The sequence below is a fragment of the Scyliorhinus torazame genome, chromosome 7, assembly GCF_047496885.1.
Source record: "Scyliorhinus torazame isolate Kashiwa2021f chromosome 7, sScyTor2.1, whole genome shotgun sequence".
Lineage (NCBI taxonomy): Eukaryota > Metazoa > Chordata > Chondrichthyes > Carcharhiniformes > Scyliorhinidae > Scyliorhinus > Scyliorhinus torazame.
In genome coordinates, this window is record NC_092713.1 from 204,522,482 (window position 1) to 204,542,223 (window position 19,742).

At 45.7% G+C, this 19,742-nt stretch overlaps 1 protein-coding gene across 2 annotated transcripts in view; it reads right to left on the reverse strand.

The window, feature by feature from the left end:
- The window catches only part of LOC140426796 (shootin-1-like), a 230,059-nt gene that overhangs the window by 36,953 nt on the left and 173,364 nt on the right, over positions 1 to 19,742 (reverse strand). For both annotated transcript variants that reach the window (XM_072511979.1, XM_072511978.1), the window contains exons 6-12: positions 17,040 to 17,121; positions 12,676 to 12,770; positions 8,726 to 8,872; positions 6,991 to 7,144; positions 5,535 to 5,700; positions 4,739 to 4,809; positions 2,832 to 2,932 (exon numbers count right to left, since the gene is read on the reverse strand). In XM_072511979.1, coding sequence (XP_072368080.1) covers positions 2,832 to 2,932; positions 4,739 to 4,809; positions 5,535 to 5,700; positions 6,991 to 7,144; positions 8,726 to 8,872; positions 12,676 to 12,770; positions 17,040 to 17,121 — 816 coding nt within the window. The remainder of the gene's footprint in view (positions 1 to 2,831; positions 2,933 to 4,738; positions 4,810 to 5,534; positions 5,701 to 6,990; positions 7,145 to 8,725; positions 8,873 to 12,675; positions 12,771 to 17,039; positions 17,122 to 19,742) is intronic.

Below are 19,742 nucleotides of genomic sequence, written 5' to 3' on the forward strand. Positions count from 1 at the left end.
AGAACTCAAAAAAATAAAATAGGAAACAAACTAACATCTTCATTACTAATATTGTGCATGCGATTTGTGACTGATTGTTTTTCTAATGCCATTTACTGGGTGCTAAAGCTCACACTTGCTTGCTAGCCATTATATTTTGACTAATGCTATGAAAATAAACGTAATTCAGGTTGGTTCCTGACCAGCATTGTGGCCCATTGGCGTCACCAACAGCTACAATATTGGAAATGGAGAGAGATACACCTGTCCCATTTGTTCAATCAAAAGAAATGCCACGCAAACATCTGTTCCTACCTTCTCCCTGAGGACAATTTCAAACAATAAAACAAAGTTGCAAAGCAAAACTGAAAGATGCAAATTGAATAGTCCTCATCGCTTCCCTCACCAATTTATATCATTGATCTCTCCTCATCAGAAGGTGGCAAGGACCTACAAGCAGCTGCTCATTTACACCCATACTTCTCACAGCACCATCAATTGGCTTCAAATTGACCCAAGAGTGTGCCAGTTATACCAACTGGATCTTCTGGTTTTAAAGGGAAGTGGAACACATGCTGAATTTGGGAGAGAATAATAGGCAGAGTTTGTTATGGAACATCGTGTCCTTGAACATACTACAAGAAATTCCCTGGGAGATCTGCTAGTGATGTACAAAGTTGTAAAACTAGGAGTCCTGACCATAAATAATTTCTGACTTTGATCAGCACAGGGGGAAAAAAAACAGGCAGTGAAGGGTGCGTTTTCCCCTCTGTTTGGAAGGAGCAGCCATTAACAGTTGCTGAGAGCAGGCCTGTGGCCTTCCAATTCCAATAGCTACAAGCCATTATTGGGCAGAATGAATCCTATACTTCCACATGCTTTAACATGTTTTCCTTTCAGGAGACTGTCAGACAATCCTTTCAATCACTAGAGAAGAGCAAAGATGGAAGAGTCTTTGGCTTAACAATATTCTTTCCATCTTGACTATAGTTGCCTCAGGCAAGGTGCGTTGTAACATCACAATCTGATCAGCCAAGTTGACGTATTCCCATGTGTTCCAGCCCTTTGATCAGATTACAGAGTGGAACAGGTATTTAAACCCTGAGTTTAGGAAGCACTATGTGGCTCTGTAGCATGTGAGGGGTTCTGTCTCACACCATTTACAAACACAATCTGTTCACTTCAAGCGCTTACTATCTGACAGCAGAACAATCATAAACGTGTCAACTTTTATTTAAAAAATCATTGGCCCTAAATTTCTCCTATCCCCTGCTATAAATGGCAGTTAGTGGTTCTGATCTGGGAGGCCACCCTGAGAACTGATTCCTGAAAAAGGCCACATGGCTCCAAAAGATGTTGGAAAGTATGTGGCTGGTTCAGGCAGGACTACTACCACGTCAATGGGTGGGATTTTTCTGGCCCCGCCCATCACTGGGCATCAAATGGTCCTGCCGAAAGTCAATGGACTTTTGCCTGGGCTGCCAAATCTCTAGCAACAGGTCCCGCCACAATGGGACTGGAAAATCCCAGACTGTGGGCGGAATTCGGCGCTCCAGCGCCGTCCTAGCCCCCTGTGAGCCGCAGAATGGGGTCCCGGAACGGGTGCCGACGCTGGAGCAAAACACTCCCGTTTTTACTCCGGCGTCGGCACTTAGCCGCCCGATGGGAGAATCCCACCCAATATCTGTGTTCAATTATCAATTCTTCGACATTCAGTCGGAAAAGCAGAAGAAAAATAATCAAATGTGCACACTTTATTCATTCAGATGTTTAGTTTGCATCTCTTTTGTTTTTTAGCTGTTCACTATTTCAAAAATATTTGGTAAGCGCGGTTGCTGAACAGTGATCCAGCCTCCAAATTACTTTTAATAAAATACACCAAATAGCATCTAAATACTGGGGCTATTTACTGGATGGGATAGGACGAGGGAGGGTGATTTGTTCTTCTCTGAACCCCTGTCAATAGATTCCCAACATTATTTAATTTTTTTGTCTTCTGCGATCAAATTAATTGAATTTTGGATCGAACAATTTATCAAAACATGACAAAACTGTGCATTGCACTTCAGTACTAATGTTCACTTGTCATTAGGAGGATTTAGATAGTTCAGTTGCTTGAGGAGGTTATATCAGCTTTTTGATTTGTTCAGGTTTTTTTTACCACATTGGCATATGTGATCCAACAGAGCATTGGAACATTGTCATGATCTCGATGATGGCGGACACTTGAAGTGGATCTCAGCCAAGGCAAAGAATGTCGCTGTCTCCTCTGCTTTTTGTTCCGACTGAAATATATTCAGCCAATCTCAGTGGGAACAAGACTATGGACGTGGTTCGCCGTTGTGGAATCCCCCAGCCACCGCTGCTAGCGAGGAAAGAGATTTTGGTGCACTGATTCTCCACTCCCGCCACTTGTCAATGGGATTTCTCATTGAAGTCACCCTTGCCGCCAGGAAACCCACAGTCGAGGGTGCGCTGCCAGCGGGAGCAGAGAATTCTGCCGTCAGCAAACAGTTGGAAAATATTGTATCTTCACAATTGAAAAGAGTGATCCTCAAAATAGTGGTCTGGGGGCAGCACGGTGGCACAGTGGTTAGCATTGCTGCCTCACAGCGCCGAGGTCCCAGGTTCGATCCCGGCTCTGGGTCACTGACTGTGTGGAGTTTGCACATTCTCCCTGTGTTTGCGTGGGTTTCACTCCCACAACCCAAAGATGTGCAAAGCAGGTGGGTTGGCCACGCTAAATTGCCCCTTAATTGGAAAAAATGAATTGGATACTTTAAATTTATATTTAAAAAATAGTGGTCTGGATGGTGGGGGGATAATATAAATCAAACTCTCAGGGATCTTACCTTCGCAACCTGGGCCACCGGCCGCAACATGACACCGTGCTTTATCCGTTCCATCATTTCATTCACAGCTTTCACTTTCACATCATCAATCCCAGTCTGGTCTGCAGCAAATGAGAGAGAGAGAATATAACCGTAATCTTACTCAAAACCACACTGAACCAGAGATCACCAGCCACTGCACTCCAGTAGTGAACCTGTAACAGTGCGATACCCAAATTCTTTCTCCTCCAGCAGCTAAATGTGTGTGAATGTCTCCTTCCTTAGACTGGGACCTCCTGGACTTTAATTTCGCATCCACAGAATTTTTCTTGCCACTCCAGATCTATTGAAACAAAACTGCAACTGAGGAGAGCTCAGCTTGATCGGTTCTTATTATATTCACAAGGAGGAGAAAGGGCTCATGGTCAGCTTGCAAACCTCACAGGGGTTTTGCTGGCTTTTTAATATTTCTTGCAAGGAGTAAAACTCTGCAGAGGGGAGCAGCTGCAAGTCAAACCATAGCAAATTTAGTTTATGGCTTGAATTGCAGGTTGCTCGGGTGGGCCCTCGGCCAACCCAGAAGCGCATGAAATTGCATGAGAAGCCATTGTGCGCGCAATTCAACATCATCATGCACGTGAACAATATTTCAATTAGTGGACACACGCGAGGGTCTGAAGCTCATCGACAATCAAGCAGGCAATTTAGCCTATTAAAGGGCCAATTGAACCAAATTTTTTGTGGTCCTTCTGCTTTTACGGTTAGCAGATGGCCCGATCGGTAAAGCTGGCCGTTACATTTTAGCTTCAACTTCGATCCATAGCACGAGTCAGGGCTGAAATAAAATTGAAAAGGTTGCCTGGGGACTGAAGTTTATGTTTGAATGTGCTGACCAGACACTCCTTGCATAGTTTTTCTGTTGCTATTTATTTTTCACAGGTCTGCAGCTCTGTCAGACAGTTCTGCAGAGGCTGTTCCCCTGAGGGAGCACGTTAGAAGTTTGGCCTGCACCGTCCCCTTTCTTGGTGCCCACCCTCTTCCTGCCCTCGCCAGCAGCACCTAGCCTTTCCCAGCGTGTGTTTCACATTGGCTGCCTGTTCATTGATCAGCCAGCTTGAATTGTGCTCCGGAACCGAACGTGGCCAGATGCACATTTTGCGCCCAATTCCGGGCCTGCCCAGTGCACGTGCCTGACAAGCAAAATATTGCAGCCCACATATTTGGGGCCAATTTTAACTGAACCTGCCTAAAGTCAATGGGAACTAAAATTGGGTGGGTGTGCAATCCTGTCAGCTGGGCGGGTTGTCTTCTCTGTTTTGGAAAGATGCTGAAAACTTCATCCCAACAGACCATGGGCGGGATTCTCCGTTTTAGCAGCAGAGTGTTGACGCCGTCTTAAACGCCGGAGCGTTTTACGACGGCGTCACCTGGCCGCGAGGAGCAGAGATCTCCCAACCCACAGGGGGCCAGCACGGCGCTGGAGCGCTTCATGCAGCTCCAGCTACCGATAAGGGCCGCAGCACTGCCGGCGCGGGTTCGTGCATGCGCACCACGGCAGCGGGAATCCGTGCATACGCATGGGTTGCCGTCTCCGCACCAGCCCCCACGCAACATGGCGGAGACCTACAGGGGCTCGGTGCGGAGGAACATAGGCTCCCGCAGCCAGAACGGCGAGGTCCCGCTGGGTAGGACCACACGCGAATGGCGCTGGCGGCACTCGGCCCGTCAAGCATGGAGAATTGCCGGGGGGGGGGGGCACCGGCACCACCACGCCAGCGCCATTGGTGCCTATTCTCCGGCATGCCGGGATTCGCTACCCCCCCGGCGATTCTCCGACCCGGCGCGGAATCGGAGAAGCCCGCCCCATATCTGTGATGTTGATGAGTATTGAGACCTACGTCTGACATAACGTGAGGCTGATTACTTACTGTTGGTAGGTTCAGGCTTCGGTTGTGTCTTGGAGTTCTTGGACGATCTCCGTACTATAGCAATGAGGGAACTGTAAGAGATACAATGTGAGTCCCAACAGAGACAAAACAAATCACCTCTTCACAGCCACAATCAAAACTTTCCAAACTCCTGACAACCAAGTCATTGGTCCTCCATTTGCCATAATACCTCTGCAGCTGCTGATTTGTTCTACTCGCCCTCATTCCTCAGATGCTTTAATTCCCAACAAAACCATTGCAATCTTCCTGCTCTGTAATTCCTGTGGTATGGTGCACTTCTTTGCTGTCTTGAGTCCAAGACACGAAGACTTGAAATAACTCACAACTAGTTTAGCCACCTGTTCGCCATATCTGAATTGATCACATTAAGCTCAGCTGGACCTCACTCTCCATGTCCTCTCAATACTCGAGCTTCAACTTAGTGGCAAAGATAACCCCAGCCTCCTTTGCTCCGGCAAAGATAACCCCAGCCTCCTTTGCTCCGGTAGCTTCTTACGCCGCTGTCCCCTCTACTCTTCATCATCACCCCTAACTATAAGTGTGAGGAATTCATGGATCTTGTCATTAAGATGATGAGCACCCATTCAGCTACTTCAATTGTTTCTCATTCCACTTTTCCACCAAGCTAATCTTTCCCCTGCTACTGTCCGTACCCTCACTCTGAACCCCCATCTCCCCCTAGTTTCATTCCCCTATGCCCTCATCCAATAGACCAAGAGTCTGCTCCTTCAACCTCCTTCTCACAGCTAACCTGTGGAGGATTCTGGGTACGTACCTAATTGGGTTGCAACGTGTCGATGGAAGTGGAGGGGGAGGGGGAGGAGGGGGTGGAGGGGGTGGAGGAGGAGGGGGGGGTGGAGTTGGCGGAGGGGGTGGAGGCGGAGCTATGGCGGGAGCGGATTCAATCGCTTGAAATTTTATCTTCTCCTTTAAGCCTTTCACTGTGAAAAGATGACAAGATGCACTTTAGTGCCCGGAATAATTGTCGCTGCTCTAAATGTGCAGTGATTTCATTCTGAAAAGTGGTTCTCATCAAAAATAGATGTTATATCAGGCTAAGTATAGATGTTCCATCTGGAACTGGAAGAAATTGTGCTGCACCAAGAACAACGTTCATTAATATAGCACCTTTAACGTAAGTGTCCCAAGGTGCTTCATAGGAGTGCTACCAAACAAAAATTGACACCAAATCACATATTAAGGTATTAGGATAGTGACCAAAAGCGTGGTCAAAGAGGTAGATTTTATCCTAAAGAAGCAAGAACTGAAGAGGCCGTAAGATTTAAAAAGGGAATTTCAGAGCTTAGGGCTAAACAGCTGAAGACACGCCTATCAGTGGTGGAGCAATTAAAATTGAGAATGATAAAGAGACCAGAACTGAAGGAATGATGAGTTCTTAGGGCTGGTGGAGGTTATAGAGATATGGGGGGAAGTGGCTGGGTGGCCATGGAGAATTTGAAATTGAGGCACCTCAGGGCTGGGAGCCAACGGGTGTCACTGAGCACAGGGGTGATGGATGAATGGGATTCAATACAAGTTAGAATATGGGCAGTAGATGTTTGGATAAGTGAAGTAAAATGGAAGGCAGAAGATAGGAAGCCAGTCAGGAGAGCATCTGTATCCGCTGTTAATGTCACAAGCAGAATTGTACAGTTGTACAGTTTTTGCTTATTTGCAGTCCGAATAATGCCCAAGCTTCACTGATACTCTGCAATCAGAAAACGTTTCACAGTTACTTGTAATAATAATAATAATCTTCATTGTCACAAGTAGGCTTACATTAACACTGCAATGAAGTTACTGCCACATTCCGGCACCTGTTCGGGCACACGGAGAATGTCCAATTCACCTAACAGCACGTCTTTCGGGACTTGTGGGAGGAAACCGGAGCACCCGGAGGAAACCCTTGCAGACACAGGGAGAACGTGCAGTTCTTTAATCAGGGATATCGCCTTAAACAATGGCAAGAATTTTCCAGCCCTGCCGCGGCAGATTCCCTGCGCCGGCCATAGCAAGCAATTCAATTGTTCATTGACTTTGACGGGACCGGAGGATCCTGCAGGTGGGAAGAGCTGGGAAATTCCGGCTAATGTGTCTGCCCCATTTCCTACATTACAACATTGCGTACACTTGGAAAGAGTACTTCCTTGGCTGAAAAGCACTTTGGGACACCCTGTGGTTGAGACTCAATATGAATGCAAGCTCATTCCTTCTTTACATTCAGTTCACACCTTGGTCCTCCAGCTCACAGTTCCTCTCCTCCATCTCTTGTACCCGTTGTTCTGAATCCCGTCTCTCCTCCTCAATCATCTCCAGTTGTCTATGTAGTGTACCCAATTCCTTCTGCAATGCAGATTCATTCAGACGAGACTCCAGCTCTTGAGTCTGTGGAGGAAGGGCGTGGAAATTATTACCATTTTATAACATGGAGGTTCTTGGTGCCTCAGTTTGCATTCAGCTGGTGCAGTATAAACCATCAGCTCACCGACAAATGGTACACGATGGCGTTCAGCTGGGTTACAGCACCACAACTATATCTACACTTCAATCTGGTGCATCATAACCAACTCCGACCCGCAAGAATTAAAATGTAACAGCATCTCAGAATAGTGGTATTAGTGTTTGGTAGGGGGAAGCGAGGTGGGGTGTTTAGCAGCAGGGAAACCTGGAACAATCAGATTTCCGGGATGTCCAGCCGAATTTAACAGGACTGAATTTAAAGAAGTTTCAAAACATTTCTTGACTTTGATTTTTTTTTTAAAGGCTGTTTCCCACATGCAGACAGACAGGTTGAAGGCTGGCTGTCATGCAGGCCTGAGGAACCAGGCCGCACCTGGCCATCTGTCATCGGAATTGGTAAATGACCATGAGGAACTGGGTCATCGGGAGGGTATCAGATAAATCACAGGGTGGGAGTTGGGCAGATCGCAGTGAGGGTAGGGGATGTGAAGTTGGAGTAATCACAGTGAGAGAGAAGTCAGACAGATGATGAGCGGGAAATTGGACAGATCACAGGGAGTTTAGATAATCACGTGGGGGAGACGGTGCCAATTTACTTGTTGGCCTGTTGGGCTCGAAGAAACATTCTTGCTCCGCCTTGTCTATAAGCAGTGCTAAGAAGGCACTTACCTCATTGACATGGCCCTTTGAGCCTCCTTTTATCTGCCGGGTTTCCCGAGTTCTGGGAAACTGATCTCTGGATTTTATAAATACATAAAATTGGAAGCATGCAAGCTCCTTAAAGTATTTTAAGGACTGACACAGTTTCTGAGAGTAAACTGTTTGCCAGTTCTCCGATCTACAGCTGCTAAAACCAGAACTACCCTGATTTAGGGGTGGAGGGTTTTGGTAAGTTGGAGGGCAGTGGAGGGCTACAATTCCACTCTGTGTACTTAATGGATTTGTCAGTCTTTTGGATGAGGTGTAAAGTGTCGACACATCTGCCCTCCCTTGGTAAATATGAAAGATCCCATGGCACCATGTCAAAGAAAAATATGAAAGTTTGTTCCGGCACTTTGATAAATGTTCACCCCTCAACAAACATACCATACCAGATGATCTGGTGGTTATAACATCGCTCTGTTTGAATGGTGGGGGCGGGGGAGTTGCGGGTGGGGTGCATGCTCACAAACATCCCTGACACCCTCACTGGTCCTGCCCATTGAAGTGGTTTCTGTCTCTCGACCAATTCAATATTATTTTGTGGGAGTACAAGTTGCTCCACAAATTTCAATGTATGTTGCTACATAAATCCATGTAAATAGCAAGAATGAGTGGATATTTAGCCAGCAGGATAATATAACTTGGAATTGGGTGCTCCTGAACTTGCTTTCCAATTCCAATATCACTTTAAGTTGAGGGAATTTCCTTAGGTGCAGATCACAGTGGAAATCGCTCCTCTGTTGTCCTGCCCACCATCCTTACTAAAGAAAACAACAACATTATCGTCGGAACCCACACCATTACCTTTATTTGATGCTGGAGCCTTTCTTCCTCCAGGGTCTTGGTGATGTTGGCGACCTCCTCCAGCGCTTTGAGCAGCTGTATGCTGGGATCTATCTGCTGCAGTAGAATGGCACTCTGACGATTCACCTCCTTCTGCTTAATCAACATCTGCAATGGAGTCAAAATACAACAATAGTAAATCTGTTCAGGGTCAAACAGCCGGTGAGTCTTCTCCATCCCTGACAACTTCCCCCGCCAAACCCAACCACTCTTATCCATAATCCTTCATTTAGAAACCTGGGTGAAGGTCAGGGTCCATAATACAGAATGCCACATCTGTTAGAGAGAAGTAAATCAGGGAAGAGCAAAATGACTAAGATTTGGTTTTAAAACTTGTCGTAAATGAGAGGACGGGTAAAGTAGGGAGACCAACATGTTTGGAGTCTATAAAAAGAACAGTTTAAAGCAGGAAATTATCGCCGAGTTTTCAATACAGTAAGGGCAAAGGGAGGAGTAACGATACAGAGCAATAATCAAGGCAGGAAGCATAAAGCAGAAACAATAAAGATTGTGACACACAGAAAGACACAGGAAGCAATAAGTGAAAGAAGGAGTTCTATCAGATGAAAGCTATTTGGCTTCTTGTCCAACAATGTGCAAGGTGTGTTTGAGGAGCCTCCAGATCCAAATGCTGAAGATAAAAATTCATAACTGTGAAGGGAAAATAAGTGTTTAATACACAAGATGAAAGCAGATGCCTTGGAAAGAGTTTCAGCAATGGGGAAACATAGGAGTTCAGATTGAGGTGAAGATAACAGTGAGCCAAAAATTCCCAATGTAGAAGGTGAAGTCGGATGACTCAGTAGTTTCACCATTCCCTCTTCCTATCACAGGATTTCAATACTAAGGAAAGAATTTTGCAGTAGGTATTAACCTGAAGCACCATAAATAATGAAGACATCCATCCTTGAGCCATACCTTAATTCTTTTACCTCTTACTGTCTCTGAAATAGATGATTTCCAGAAAACCACGGAATTACGCGCAACATTGAATTGAAAAGGAGGTTGTTCAATAGTGAAGACCATGCACTCGAGATAAACTGTCATTACCCATTACCCACCAACTAGCCCGAGAGTGTCGTGTCAGGTATGCAGGGAAACCCCTGTATACTTAAGGATAATAAAGGCAACTACCTCCAGACAGAACATTTATTCAATTCTTTGCTTAACCTGTAAAAGACATCACTTCTTTCAACATTGATGTGTACAGGTAAAGGCAACCACAGGACAGGAGAGTGACCAAGGAATACAATGGACACATGTGATCTTTGAGTGTTGGTAAATAATTAGCACCAGAATTTTTATTGCAGTACAGTTCCTTCCTGTTTGGCAACCCCCTTCCTATCCATTCCAGCGCCAATGGCTCGAATTTTATGTTGCTCGGACGAATGTGCACCCAACCCAGAAGTGCGTGAAAACGTGCAAGAAGATATCAGGCACGTGTCCCGACAACATCAAGCACTCAAGCAATATTTCGTTCGGAGGGTGCGTGCGAGAGGAGGAAGCGCACCCTCTGACAATCAAGCAGGCAATTTAGCTCATTGAAAGCAACTTTACATGGCCTGTCTAGTTTTGTGGTTGGCAGGCAGGCCAATTGGCCAGCCGGACTTTATGTTTTAGCTGCAACCTCGATCGAGGAGGGATGAAATGTCAGGGTTGAAATAAAGTACAAAAGGTCTCTGGGGACTGAGCTTTGTGTTTGAATGTGCTGCCAAGACATTGGACAAGTCGGAAATCCTCCACCAATAACCATGTTGCAATTCTGACAATGGTGGGTTAGTGGCGGGTGGTTCTTCCTGCTGTCTGGTGATGTTATTGCATTTGCATATATTTGCATCTCATGAATACTCAATAAAACAGTTGGCATGACCAAGACCAGGAGGGCAATGTGGAAGGAGGGCTGTGCAAGGAGGCAGTGATTGGGGGGGGGGGGGGGGGGGGGGGGGGGGGACACGATGATGGCTTATGATGGCACACAGAGAGGCAAGGAGGTGAGTGAACATGACAAATAATGGAAGGCAGAGGGAAGACCGAGGGGAGGAAAGTTGAACCCAGGAAGGCTGCATGAAAAGCTCACAAACAAGGAGTTAAAGGGATATCACATTGTTTACTGGAAGGAGATGTACAAAGACTCCAAATGCAGTGGGTAGGGCTTCAAGTGGGGCATGGGTGCCTCACATGTGATGGGCCTGGGGGAGGATGGTTGAATTGAGGAATTGGCTTCTCCTCGAGACTGCTGTAGCCTTTTTCCCCACTGAGTTGCTGACATCCTGCAAGGTCTGGTGAAAATAGATGGGCTGGAGAGAGTGATGTGAGTGTACTGGACAGGTGTTTAAACATGGTGCCGAGACCTTCGAACCCGTCAGCTGAACATAAGGCGGCTGACAAATCAGCTGCCGACCTGCAAGGGATTTGGAGTGGAACTTGCCCGTAAATTATTAACGAGGTTCCAAGCGCAGAATCTGGCGCAGGATCCCGCCATCCTGGCCAGTGGAAAAGACGTCCCCGGAGCCACCCACCACTGCACTTAGTCTCAAAAATGGAAAGTTTCACCCTGAAGGATTTTCAGACTCGGATTTTACCCTCGATCTCTTCCCTTTGCGGAGCAGTTGAGTCCATTATCATTCAGGTTCCGGAAAGCCCCCAGTGATCAGACCAATCTGCCACCCACAAAATTACCATTGCACCTCTGGTAGAAGTGGTAGCAGAGATTGATCAGCAGTCTGTGAAGCCTCTACCTGCGACTCTGATAATAGTACAGCTGGTCGAAACAGTAACCACTGTGCCCATACTACAACTTCCAGACAGCATGCCACAAACTCAAATGATGCCAGAACGTGGTACCAGTCTCTTAGCATCGACAACAAAGAGCAGAGGTGAGTGTACCACTGAACAACCTTCTCACCACAGGAATACTCTTCCTTGGCAGCAGAGGCTTCGAAATGGCCCACAAGAAGAAGGAAGAAAAAAAAGCTGTACCAAGGAAATTAATGCCATACTCATCCATCCCACAAGAAACAATCAGGGGTAACAGCAACTATGCATGGACACAACTGCCAAACCAAACAGGCCTGGGTCAACATAAAGCAATGGAAGAAAAGGATGAAAGGATACCCAGATGCCCGTCCACCCCGTCCGAGCCATCAACAAGACCCAGGACAAATGGAACCGACCATCCACCTGTCAGAACGGTGAACTAGATCTGGAAGGATTATAAGACCTCCAAACCACCTGAACCTTTAATTGCAAGAACGTGAAACGGGGAAATGGCGTAGCGAGAATGTTGTTAATGTTAATACTGTAATAGTAATAATGCTGAAACAGCATTAAGGTTGTAACAGTGATGTAAATGAATAAGACTTATAACATCGTAAGAACTTGAAGTTAACTAAATGAATTCTATATTTTTGGGTTAAAGAGTTGGGGGTAAGTGTATTATAAGGGTTGGTATATACTGGGTTAATGTGGGAACTGAGTGGGAACAATGCTAATGTGGTAACAATGTGGGAACATGTGCATACTTTAATGTATGCACATGTTTTAAATAATATCAGTGTCTTCTTGCACACTCAGTAGATTACAGACAGTTGTTATAACTTTTTAAGTATGTGTTGTAATAATATTTCAATTATGAGTTGAAGTGGAATTGACTGCAATCTCCATTGCCACCCTGGAAGGGCCAGCGATGCCACATTAATTCTGTGGAACAGTGCTTTACTGGTGATTTGAAGGTTGTCTAGGTGGAGAAACAGCAACATCAATACTCTGACCAGATATGTTATGAATATTTCATATTTAGATGGGTTCCGGCAAGAATATTTAATAACGGAATAACACGAGCAATGTTGAAACAAAAGTCACTTAAGTCTCCATGGATACAGACCATTTATGGCCTGCCCTTGTACACGTACCTCATGAGCAAAGGATTCTGCCTTCTGCCTTAGGCTCTGTTCCAGGTCTAGCTGTTGTCTAAGATCCTCATACTCCTGGGTTGCCACCATGGAAACTAGGCCAGGAAACATTGTACAGACAAGTTACTGCCATCTTTTCCTTCCAGGAGATTGTTAACAAAGTATAAGATGGGGGGTTGGGACAGGGAGGGGGAGGTTTGGCACAGAAGGAAGAAAATCCTTTTGGATCATTAAAAGTTAACAGGGGTGCAAGCAGCAATTCTAAAATTGTACACACTCCTTCCAAATTTGGTGCTGTGCTATACAGGATAGTGTGTGTGAACATTCCCCCCTTACCTGGAGAATTTTTAATTTTATGTTAAAAATATTGAAAATTTGGATTGATTTAAGAAGAATTTCCATAAATGTTTAATCCTTTTTAATGTCAATTGACTCGTTCTTTAAGACCATAGAAAATAGGAGCAGGGGGAGGCCATTCGGCCCCTCAAGCCTCCTTCACCATTCAGTTGAATCATTGTTGATCTTCTACCTTAATCCCATTTTCCCGCACATCCCTTGATGTCTTTACTCGTTAGAAACTTATCAATATCTGCCTTGAACATATTCAATGACTGAGCCTGCCACAGACCTCTGGGGTAGATAATTCCAAATATTTACCACCCTCGGAGTGAGCAAATTCCTTCTCATCACAATCGTAAATGGCCCACCACTTGTTCTGCGATTTGTTTTTTGTTTTTGTTTTATTGTTGCTTTTCTTAAAAAGTATTTGTAATTTTTTTGTTGCCAGTATACCATGAATAAAATATTCAGCATTGTAATTGGGCTTGCAACCCCATACACATAATTGAAAGAGGAAGCAATTCTTGCATTTACAAAGCATCTTTCATAACCTCAGGACACCGCAAAGCACTTTGCAGACAATGGAGTACTTTTGAAATGTAGTCATTGTTGGATTCATAGAATTTACAGAGCAGAAGGAGGCCATTCGGCCCATCGAGTCTGCACCGGCCCTTACAAAGAGCAACCCACTCAAGCCCACGTATCTACCCTATCCCCGTAACCCAGCAACCCCCACTTAACCTTTTTGGACACTAGGGGCAATTTAGCATGGCCAATCCACCTAACCCGCACATCTTTGGACTGTGGGAGGAAACCGGAGCACACGGAAGAAACACACGCACACACGGGGAGAACATGGAGACTCCACACAGACAGTGACCCAGCCGGGAATCGAACCTGGGACCCTGGAGCTGTGAAGCAATTGTGCTAACCACTATGCTAGCGTGCTGCCCTGTTTTGTTGGGAAACGTTTTGTTTGGAGTCTAAATTAGGGCAATAAAGCCATTGTCTGATCTTGGATTTAGCAGACTAGCCTTGTTACTATCATTTGTATTCCTTTCCCACTAGCTGGTGAAGAAATTAATTACTCACCCACATTGGGCCTCCAAGGCCCATTAACAGAAGAATATTGCCCCAGGTACTTCATTCAAAGAATACAGAATACACTAGTCTGTGAGTACTCAGTTTAGTAATCAGATGGGCAGCACGGTGGCGCAGTGGGTTAGCCCTGCAGCCTCATGGCGCTGAGGACCCAGGTTCGATCCCGGCCCTGGGTCACTGTCCTTGTGGAGTTTGCACATTCCCCCCGTGTTTGCGTGGGTTTCGCCCCCACAACCCAAAGATGTGCAGGCTAGGTGGATTGGCCACGCTAAATTGTCCCTTAATTGGAAAAAATTAATTGGGTAATCTAAATTTTTTTTTAAAGTTTAGTAATCAGGGCTCAAACCAAATGTTCATACTAATTTATTAGCTAGCACAACTTCCAATTCACCTCTTTGCAATGCACGTGGGGGCGGGGGGGGGGGGGGGGGGAGACCTCATGTACAAACTTTTGTAAATAAGCCATGGACTTGTTTGTAAATACCAGATACACTCAGTAAAAACTGGAAAACACCAATAAATATATTTCAAAAACAAAATTGTTAATTGGCTCAGGGAGAGAAACCTCTGCACTCCTATCTGGGAAGAAATCCCACCTCCGAGATCGTCTGACCAATCAAATGGCTGACAGCTCTTTAGATTTTTTTAAACTATTTACATGATGTGGGTATCGTTGGTTGGGTTAGCATTTATTGCCCATCTCTAGTTGCCCTTCAGAAGATTGTGGTGAGTTGTAGGGACACTCACAGTGCTGTTGGGCGGGAATTCCAGGATTCCGACCCAGCGGCAATGAAGGAACGGCGATATGTTTCCAAGTCAGGATGGTAAGATCATAAGACCATCAGACATAGGAGCAGAATTAGGCAACACGGCCCATCGAGTCTGCTCCGCCATTCAATCATGGCTGATATTTTTCTCATGCCCATTCTCCTGCCTTCTCCCCATAACCCCTGATCACCTTATTGATCAAAAACCTATCTATCTCAGTTTTAAAGTCACTCAGTGATTTGGCCTCCACAACCTTCTACGGAAAGAGTTCCACAGATTCACCACCCTCTGGCTGAAGAAATTCCTCCTCATCTCTGTTTAAAGTCTGAGATCGTGTCTTCTGGTTCCAGTTTTTCCTCCAAGTGGAAACATCCTCTCCACGTCCACTCTATCCAGGCTTCACATTATCCTGTAAGTTTCAATACGATCCCCCCTCATCCTGCTAAACTCCAACGAGTACAGACCCAGAGTACTCAAACGTTCCTCATACGACAAGTTCTTCATTCCAGGGATCATTCTTGTGAACCTCCTCTGGACCCTTTCCAAGGCCAGCACATCCTTCCTCAGATACGGGTTCCAAAACTGCTCAAAATACTCCAAATGGGGTCTAACCAGGGTCTTATACAGCCTCAGAAGTACATCCCTGCTCTTGTATTCTAGCCCTCTCACCATGAATGCTAACATTGCATTTGCCTTCCTAACTGCCGACTGAATCTGCAAGTTAACCTGAAGAGACGCGTGAACAAGGACTCCCTTGGTGAGTGACTTGGAGGAGAATCTCCAGGTGGTGGGGTTCCCTGGTATTTGCTGCTCTTGTCCTTCTAGATGATAATGGTTGTGGTCTTGAATTTGTGGGCTTAGTTCAGCAGCGCTACTGGGAGCAATGGTCACTGCTAGGACAGCAGCCAGTCCCCAACGAAGCCCGATACCATGGTAAATGTGTCGCTGCAAACAGGCAAATTTCACTACCTTTTCTAAAAATTGCAAATATTCCACTCCCTCACTTTGATTTGTTTTAGATGAATTTAATTGAGAAGCAGAATCATAAGAAAAAAAAGGTTCAATTCAACATTCCGAACTTGTACGTGAAGGGCTCGGAAATCCACAAGGATTCTGCTTCTTTCTCAGCATAGCACAGGTGGGAGAACCAGTGGGTTTCCCTGGAAAATGGCACAATTCCCAGGAGTTTTCCACATGACCAGTAAGTGTCAAAATTTCTGTCCATTCTCAAAGTCAAATATTGTCAGGGAACACGTCACAGATCAGTTGTAACATGATAGTCAGCCAGATGGCATGATTTATAATTTGGACTTTAATGGTCCAGTTGAGGCATTCTTCGTTATGTGTTCTCTAATGGTACTTCATTCATCTTCCTCTCCAGATTGGCTTTTTCACCTTTTGCACTCACCCACTGGCTCTGAGCTCAGTCTTGCCGTACACTTTGCTTTTCAAGTCACGTCTGAGATTTGTTCCGTCAACCATTCACCAGCACCTCTCTGTTTCCACTGGCATCACCACCACGCTCCCCACCCCCAACTCCTCCACCACCGCCCCCCAACCCCTCCACCCCCCACTCCCAACACCAGTCTGCAAAAGGAGATGGGGAACCTTGGGTTTTTGTGCACTGTACAGATTCCATTCTTTAAATAAATTTAGAGTACCGAATTCATTTTTTTCCAATGAAGGGGCAATTTAGCGTGGCCAATTCATCTACCCTGCACACCTTTGTGTTGTGGGGGTGAGACCCACACAGACACGGGGAGAATGTGCAAACTCCACACGGACAGTAACCTGGAGCCAGGATCCACAGTATAGATTCCTACCCACGCCCAAGAAACCTCTAAATCCCACTCACAGCAAAGGGGCCTTACTTCAACCTGTTAAAATCTGACTGCTAATCATTTCCTTATTCCATGTGCTTCCGAGAAGGGTCACGCAAATGTTTTTTTTAAATTGGAGCAAGTCGTATTAAATCATTCATCCATTGCCTGTATATCAAATTATGGATACCAGGAGATCCAATTTGCAATCTAATCAAGGGAGTCAGACAGTTTGTCTATACAATAATTGATGTCAATTAGAAACTGGTATTTACACAAATTGACTTGAAAATGACGGTCATTGTCTAGAACAGCAACAGGTATGTTTGAACTTACCTCTGTTGAAACTTTTTATTGTATTAGTTTGTTTTTCCAGCACTTTCTCTAGTTCTGTCGTCTCAGCCTGTTCCCTCTCCAGCTGCAAACACATAAAAATACGTAACAACATTTGTTTTGAGTTGACCCAGGTGTGTAGATGTCCTATCCCACACCGGGCAGCATTGAGCTACAATGTACCAGGTCCTGACTCAGATCATTAATGCATCAATGCATATTGGTACACAGAGTGACATGATGTACATTTATGTCTGAATGACGAGCATCCAGTCTTAATACTCCAAATTCTTAATTGTTTTTGACATCCAGTTAGTTGGAGAGGTGAAAGTTTACCCACCAAAAAAATGGACTGGAAGGCATTTTGTCACAGTAATCAACACACAGAGACAATCATTTAAACCTTTTGTCAATATGTAAAATGGATGATAACATTTCAGCATTTCTCTTGATTTTTATTGCTCCTTCTGGCTTAGAAGGAACCTCACAATATTTTTAAAAATAAATTTAGAGTACCCAATTCATTTTTTTCCAATTAGGGGCAATTTAGAGTGGCCAATCCACCTACCCTGCACATCCTTTTGGGTTGTGGGGGCGAGACCCACGCAAATGCTGAGTAAAAATAATATTTGGGCTTTGGTGAGATCATTGGAGACCAATCTGTATATTTATAAAAGCCCCACATGTTTTCGGTCTGTATCCTTGTTGGCAGATAATGGTAAGAACACAACAGGTAAATCCACCATTATTACTGCCCCCGCCATCCGACCCAGTCTGGATGTAGAAGACCCCAGACCAACAGAGGGAGTGAAGGAACAGAGATTCAGGGTGTTATGTTTCTGAGATCAGGAAGATAAGGTTAGTTCCACCTGGAAAAGGGTGGACATCCCACGAGGAAATGGTAACCACACAGGGAATTGTCATGCTGACATCCCCAGAGACATACAAATGACCAGAGGGAAGCGAGAAAGCTAACTGCACTACACTGACTTGGTAGGATGGGTTGTAGTGGATCAGGAACTAATGTTGTTGAAGTTGCAAATGCATCCGCTGTACCCTAAATTGGACTTTACACCAATAACTTGAAATCATACAGCACCGTTAATATAATAAAACATCCAAGGCTCTTGACAGGAATGTTACAAAGCATAATTTGACATCAAGCCACACATAAGGCAGATGGCCAAAAGCCTGATCAAGACTTAGGTCGGGATTTTCCAGTCTCGCCCCCCCGTTCCTCCCCCCGCCCCCCCCCCACCCCCCGGCAGGATTTTCTCGTCCCGCCAAAGGCAATGGTATTTTCTACGACTTCCCATCTGTCATGATATTCAAACACACACATCATGATAGATACACCAACAGAAAAATCAGAACACACACCACAACCAATCACAGAAAGATATAAAAGCACAAACACGACACCGTGTGGTCAGTATTAGCTGGAGAGGAGGACCAGGACAGACCTGCTACACGACACACTCAGGGAGACAGCACGTGCAGAGTATCCAGAATGAACTGTATTATAAGAGTTAAAATAAAATAGAGTTGTACCACATACAACTGTGTTGGCTCATCTGTGCACCAGAGCACCCAACACCACATGGTACAGGAGTGGATCGATACCTGCCGGCATACCTCAGTGTACACAGACAACCAGCAGTGCCCAGGCAAAATGATAGAGCTCCCGGTTCCGCAGCCGCTCCAGTGCCACGGCGATCTCCGCGAAAACTGGCGGCGATTCCGGCAAGTGTTCAAATTGTTCCTGGTGGCAGCTGAACTCCAAGACCTGGATGATAGCGAAAAAATTGAATTTCTCCTCACCATCGCCGGTGCAAGGGCAAGAGAAATATTCACAAGGTTCAGGTTCTTCAGGAGGCAGCAAAGGTACGATTACCAGGCGGTCCTGGACAAATTCTCCAAGTACAGTGAAGAAAACGCAATCCAATCGGCAAGTAAAGGTAAGAAAAGCGGCAGTACTCACCTCGTGGCCGGGATCCCGGAGCCCGAATTCCCAGAGGCCGAAATCCCGGGCCTGAGAGAGGGCTGGGTCGAGGTCGGCGGCCATCTTGCTAAAGGTATCACGCTAGCACAGTTGCGCGAGCAGTGCGCAGAACCGGAAGTTTCGTTTGCGCATGCGCGAGATGCTGCACATGCGCAGTCAAGAAAACGGCCATCGGTAAAGGAACAGCGATCTGCGCATGCGCAGTCGCTTTCTACATGCTACATACCGAGCGTCAGGATGTCAGAGGCCCCAGACCGCACCAATTTAAAGGGGAAACGTCCCAAATCCAATTTAAAAGGGAAACGTCCCAAATCAAAAAAACAAAAATCTGTTAAAGCTGTAAAACAACCTTTCCTCACCTGGAATGACAGCACATTGCCGCAAATTGACCCAGGAGATGAATTTGACCTCCGAAGAACCCTCCGACAAGCAGTTACCTACGTACAAGCCGATGATTCCGACCTCGAATACTTCGATGACGATCTTTACAGTGTTTCCGGACCTCGCGAGCCCGATGATAGCTCCGTGGTCCTATACGACTATGACTCGGACGAACCTTTCGTGTTGCACATTGGCGGCCCGCACATTGAATCCGACGCAGATGCGGATTCATTTTTCGGATTTGAAGATCTTCAACCCAGCAGATATGACGTCCCAACTTATCAGTGCCGGATGATGCTGCAGCCTGACATTAACAGACAGGG